Source organism: Chanodichthys erythropterus, chromosome 13, assembly GCF_024489055.1.
Source record: "Chanodichthys erythropterus isolate Z2021 chromosome 13, ASM2448905v1, whole genome shotgun sequence".
NCBI classification, from domain to species: Eukaryota; Metazoa; Chordata; class Actinopteri; order Cypriniformes; family Xenocyprididae; genus Chanodichthys; species Chanodichthys erythropterus.
In genome coordinates, this window is record NC_090233.1 from 40,608,065 (window position 1) to 40,614,248 (window position 6,184).

Here is a 6,184-nt window from a genome sequence, read left to right on the forward strand (position 1 = left end):
TTTAGTTGAAATTGAGTTGCCTACTAGTTGAATTATGGGGAAAAAGACTATAGATCCGGCTATAGATTAGATATAGAGCAAACCTTTTTTTGGGTCAAACTTGACACTACAATTACATGCAAAATAATGAGAATTAGAAGGCATCTTTTTAGATGGGTACATGGTATTCTACCAATAGCAGAACTTAATAGCAAAACAAAAAATCCACACCACAGTGACCAATTTCTTAAGTATTTTTTTTTATTGATTTCACTCTTAATATCTGTACAAATACATCAAACTTTGTATATACATATGACATTTACATAAAAATACAAAACTATATATTTATAACTGAATTTTGTTTTTATCTTGAGATGTCTGAAAATAAAAATGCATTTTGACAACAAAGTGAAAACAGTGAAAAAGTGAACATTTTATATATTGATACGGAGTCCTCTGTATGACCTTTTCTTTAGCTCTGCAAGAGCAATATAGAGCAGAATATTGGCAAAAACAAGACAAAAAAAAAGTCGCATGGCACAGTTTTCTCAAACAAGTATCACCCACTGCTAATTTCTACCCTATCGTCGAACTGTTGTTAATCGTCAGGGGTTTCCTATATGAGAAACGGCTCATTTTCAATGTTATCCTGCTGTACCATATCACAAAACATTGAAGAACGTTCAAGAAAATCCCTTTGGTCAGTTACACTGAACTGTAAACAAAACCAGAAATATACATGTACATTAAAGAGTGACATTTTTTCCAATAAATAAACTCACAAGCTAACATGCAGGTATGTGTGAAATAAACATCTGTGATACAGAATTGACATTGATAAGCATTTATACAGCTCAGGGAATGCAATTTACAGCTTGCAGAAGACTCACACTTTACATGATAGCATTTTACCTCACAATAAATAACACTGCTTCTCTTTGGACAAATATATTTCTCAGTCATAATAATAAAAAAAAAAAAAAAAGAAAGAAAGAAAAGGGAAAGACAACATAAGTGATAACAAAATAACATGATAGACAAGTAAGCCAGACACTGTAAATGTATAAATTATAAATCAGAACACTGTATAAATAAACATCAAGCAGACTGAACTACATGTATACTTCTTTCTTTTTTCTCTGAAAAATAAATTAGCATACACATATGTACAGTGTGGACATGATTCCGTGCCCTAGGACTGTTCCACTGGTTGATGGGGCTTTATCCATCCAGTACAGGTGATAATTGGATATAAGCCATGTAGTCCTGGTCTTCCTCATCGTCATCTTCCTCCTGGTCTTCAGTAATGGCTATATGGGAGAATACATGGTAGCTGTTGCATGAATATAGACCACAACAGCGCAGAATGTATGTGAGTATTTGTCTTTTTATCCCAAAGCCTCTAACAATCTAGTGGGTTTTAGGCTACTTGCCAGCTTGACCAGGTGCTCTGGCTCCCAAAATTATGTGACAAGGCGTACATAATAAAGGAAGTCAGCGGTGTGACGGGACGAGGCTGATCAGAAGCTTTAATGGCTCAGGTCTGTTTCTGAATCAAGCCCAAAAAATGCTCTTGCATTCCATGACTGGCTGTTTTTTTGTTTTTTTTGTTTCTGGTTTTGCGTCTACATCCATCACTTTGGATGCACGGTTGTATACCAGCCGACCGTAGCTACGTGGTCAAGCAATGGCACAGTTCTGAGGTATATTTTATATATATATATATATTCTACAAAAAACATTTACATTGAAAAAAATGACAGGCGAAGCAATGAAACAAATAGTCCCTCACAAACAAACAGGACAACACGACCACAGCAGAACTGCACACACAAATTCACCTTTCTAACGTTAGATGTCTAACAGCAGAGACTGAGACATAATAACATATTCTTGTCCTGCAAACTGTAAAATGCTGTCGTCATCCAAACCATGAGGTGATCATAAAGTTGGTCCCTTGAAATGATACCTTAAGGCACGAGAACATTAAGGTAAGTGATTCATTCACATTGATCATTTGATTCGTTTGCTAGCACAAATTGGAATGTAAGTATTCCCTCTCTTTGATGCTGGAATAATAATGGCAGACCTAGCTTCATCAATTCATTCTCAAAGCTAGCTAACCATCTGTCGAAATAGGTAGTCTAGTTAACTTTTAAACAATGGCACCAATGTTACAATCACCTTATGTGAGTGTAAGGAAAAGGATTCATGTCTTTTCAAACCCTCAGGGCTATTTATGTCATAGTGCATTTGAAATCGATTACAGCCAAACGTATAAATCAAACAAAAAACATTATTCATAAAACACTTACATAATAACCATGAATATGGAATTGACAAGTTGATATGATTATATAAGTCTCTACATTTACACTATAACAATGGGGGAAATATGAACTCAGACCGAACTAGAATTCAAGCGTGGCGATGTCCACTAACTGCAAGAGTTAGTCTGCACATGTTTTCTTGTTAGTTAAATGAAGAAAATTAGTATGTCAAACGACTCCTTGAAAGAGCTCTTTGTAACATTTTCTTTCTTTTTTTTTACATTGTATTCATTGATTTCCATCGATTTTGTAGGTTCTTTTTTAAATAAACATTTGTATTCTTTTCTTTCTCTCTTTTTTTCTTCTGAAGAAAATGCAAAATTAATGAAGCCAGCCAAAGAGGACATGCAAAGAACTTCCAATCATAAGTCCTTTCTGTAGCTTAACTCTTAGCAGCAGGAAGGGAATGAAGAGGCGTTATTTGGAGGGGTGGGAGGTTTTGGGGAGGAGGTTGCTGGGGGCAGCACTGGATTGTCTTTTAAGATGAATTACTTACAGTTGCAAGATCCTAAATGCTTAACCTCCAGGAGAACCCCCAAAGAGCAAGCGGCCTGCTTCATGGCGCACTCGCTGGGATATGTGGTGTTGTCGCTGGCGCACACGGCCTCCTCCGAGCGACTTTCTGGGCATGACTCCACACAAACCGCACACCGCCCGCGACCCATCTTGGCATCCCATAGACACTTTTTCCCCACGCTGCACTGGATATCATCGCATGACTTGGCCTCTATAAACACAACAGGGGAAAAGAAACGTCACTTTCTACTGATAACACTTCATGTGAAGAAATGCCTAAATGTGGTTGTTGTTGCGGAGAGCTGTAGGCCAGTCACGCTCAGTTTGTTATAACACACGAGATGATGTTGCCAACATCAGGAAACAATTAGACACCAATGACTTTCCTTTGCAAGAAATAATCACAATTGGGATTGTCACGAAAGACTGATGGAACAGAGTGCATTTAAGATTTCGCCATTGTTGTATTATGCACTCTGAATTGATACCCCGCCTAGCTGCGCATGAAAACAAGCTGCACTATTTCTAACTTTTCTCTTTTAAATGAAACTTCACAACTCTTAGCGAAAAGTATGTGGACACTCACTGATGCATTTCCCTTCGTACGCCACTCCTATGGATCTGCCGAGCAAGCACGTGGCTCTCCTTAAATGGCACGCGCTGGCGTAAACAATCCCATCGTTGCCACAAAGGTACTGATCCGGAGACGTAACCTCTGGGCATATGCGGTTGCATGTCACACAGTAGGCGTTGTTCGTCTGGTCCACCACACAAGTCGAACTTCCCGGACAGAGGACATCACGGCACGTCTCTGTGAAGATGAGAAGGGAAGACGGAATGGTTTTCACAATCAATGACCAGAATTATTATTCTTTTATAGTTGAAATGTGTGACTCTATTTACCGTAAACACCTTTTGTAAATACTAAATATAAAAGCCTGTCTTTTGCGTGAAAGCAGCGTTACCTACTTTTGCATTTGCCTTGATACTGCACCTCCAGATCCGGGTGCCCTTTGCATTTGGATTTCAAAAGGGCACATTCATCTCGGTATGTTTTTCCATCTGAGCCGCACACCGGCCCCTTCCAGGTGATGTTGGAGCAGTCTGGGGCGCAGACGCAGCGAGGCTTACTCCTCCTGTTCATTTTACATCTCTTCCCAGGGCCACAGTCCACATTATCACATGTCTCTAAAAATTCAGAGGAACACGATATTTAAAAGCAGCTACATTTTTTATTATTATTATTATTATTGTTATACATTCATAGCACACATTAATAATCTATTATTACTTTGGCTTTATTTGTATGTGTGTGAGAGAGCGTAATGGGGATGGGGACACTGCGGCACAGTTATTATGCGTAACTTTTTTTCTTAATACTTTTTAAATATGCATGTAACATGTTTTTCTTATGTATAACATGAACCCTATGCTTATGAGACGTTTCCACCTGAACAAACGAACATGGGATTCTACCTTTACAAGGTATGCAGTTTGGAGCACCGCCATTGAAGATCATCCACCTGAATAATGTGCTGTTTGGCACATCTTCCTCGGTCCAAGATGTACCGAGCCTCCCACTCCGGCAGCATTCCTCTCGACTCATCCCAGGCATGTAGAGGACCTGACATCTCCCGTTCTTGCCTTGCTGTAGCCAGCAGTTACCAGCTGTAAACAAAAAGAAAAAGAGCCAGTCGTATTAAAGTCTGAAGCCAATGACCCAGACACAACACGTGCAGCCTGTATTAGCTGGAGCTCTCTTGCTCCCCCTCCCCCGCTGTATTTTGTCTGATTTTTCCCAACGTAATGCGACTATTTTACACTTGCATGCCTTCACCCAGACAACTCAAGGGCTCCAGGTCTGCTCGGGAATATGCTTTTCCTGTCGTCGATTATGTTACGACCGTGCAGAGATTTATTGTCTTAAAGTAAGTGGCAGATTGACAGACTCGCACCTATTTAAACAATGTGCATGGCAGTCTAGACTCCAGTTCCTCGAGCGCTCTGTGCCAACTGTCTGCGCTCATCACGTTTCAGCACACTTACAGGAGCATTAAAACGCTGCTTTTACCAACACAAACGCATTTATTCGCTGCTCACAATAATCTTCAGATATTTTTTTCAACTGTCGGGTCAACCCTGAGGGGAATTAGTCGTGTTAATGTGTAAAATTAGGCATTCGCGCCAGCACCACGCGCCAGACAATCCAATTAAATCATACAGTCACGCGAGCTTCATCAAACTTTGTTTTCAAAAACGATCGTGCCTTTTTAATGACAGATGCGCAAAGCGATTCTAATAATTAAATGCATTTTTTTTTTCATTATGTCCACTGATTTTTGAAAGCCAGACGAGGTAGGCAGTGTCTAATTTCACTATACCTACTATTAGAGAGAAATACAATCGAATGTCTAATGCATAAATGTTTATTTGAGAGGGTGTTAAATATGCATTTAAACAAAACATTCATTCTTATTATTATTATTATTGCTAGACAATATTGATATTAAACATTTGTAGGCTATTCATTATTATAAAGACAAGAAATGCATCTCGGTGTCCTCTAGTTTTGACAATCTTAAAATGTTCTATTACAATTTTCTTTTTTTAATTCAGCCTAGTAAATTGTCGCTGTTCTTTTCTCTCTCTTTTAAATAATGGTGCATGTAAGGACGCACCTGTCTCGAGGATACCAACGCAGGCGCGAGCCAAGAACAAAACTTTACAGTTGTCTAGTATTTAAGCAGCTCTCTTCCATTCTAAAGGAATACTTTCATTCTGGAGGAATTGCAGCCCACATCCATGTCTAAAGCGTGTCAAAGAATAATTTTGAAGAAACAAATAAAGCAAAAAAAAAAAAAAAAGAAAGAAAGAGAAGAAAAGAACGAAAAAAGTGCACTCACCTTGCACCTTTTGATCTTCAATCAAATAACAGAGCCATAAGAGTAAAAAAATCATTCCCGGGTGGAGGTGCTGACGCTTTAGCATCCTTAGCATGTTTAAAGAGAGAAAGAGTATTGAGACGAGCAGCGCAAAAGTAATCTTCTTACTCAGGCAGTGCTGAATGAACGCTGCTCTCAGAGTGCCACCTCTTTTTAAGTGTATAAGGGGTCTCGGGCCGACTGTCTGTGGTGTGGGCGGTCTTCCTCTCTGTGGGGGTGGGGAGAAAGAGTTTTTTTCCCCCAAGTTCTTTCAATCCAAATCAGGTGACATGGCTGGTTGAAACTTTCTCTTGCCCCTAAATCACTTCTGAGTTTTGCTGAATACTAAGTCGCAGGAAGCAGAAATAAAATGGTCCATCGTTTATGGACTGATCAGACGTGGTCAGATGTGACTAGTCCAGTTACACAGGAAAT

General features: G+C 39.3%; 1 protein-coding gene across 1 annotated transcript; it reads right to left on the minus strand.

Moving 5' to 3' along the window:
* Positions 1–1,203: 1,203 nt before the first annotated feature.
* fsta (follistatin a) lies at positions 1,204–5,865 on the minus strand. Its single transcript, XM_067407035.1, has 6 exons — positions 5,732–5,865; positions 4,305–4,496; positions 3,798–4,016; positions 3,415–3,639; positions 2,809–3,039; positions 1,204–1,292 (listed from the first exon to the last, which is right to left on the minus strand). The coding sequence occupies exons 1-6, from the start codon at positions 5,823–5,825 to the stop codon at positions 1,204–1,206; spliced, it is 1,050 nt and encodes a 349-aa protein (XP_067263136.1). The 5' UTR covers positions 5,826–5,865.
* Positions 5,866–6,184: the final 319 nt, after the last annotated feature.

Coding starts and splice junctions, on each gene's coding strand:
- fsta (XM_067407035.1), bottom strand. CDS start 5,825: ATGCTAAGGATGCTAAAGCGTCAGCACCTCCACCCGGGAATGATTTTT. Junction 4,017..4,304: donor AAACTGCATACCTTGTAAAG/GTAGAATCCCAT, acceptor CTGAATTTTTAG/AGACATGTGATAATGTGGAC. Junction 3,640..3,797: donor GTATCAAGGCAAATGCAAAA/GTAGGTAACGCT, acceptor TCATCTTCACAG/AGACGTGCCGTGATGTCCTC.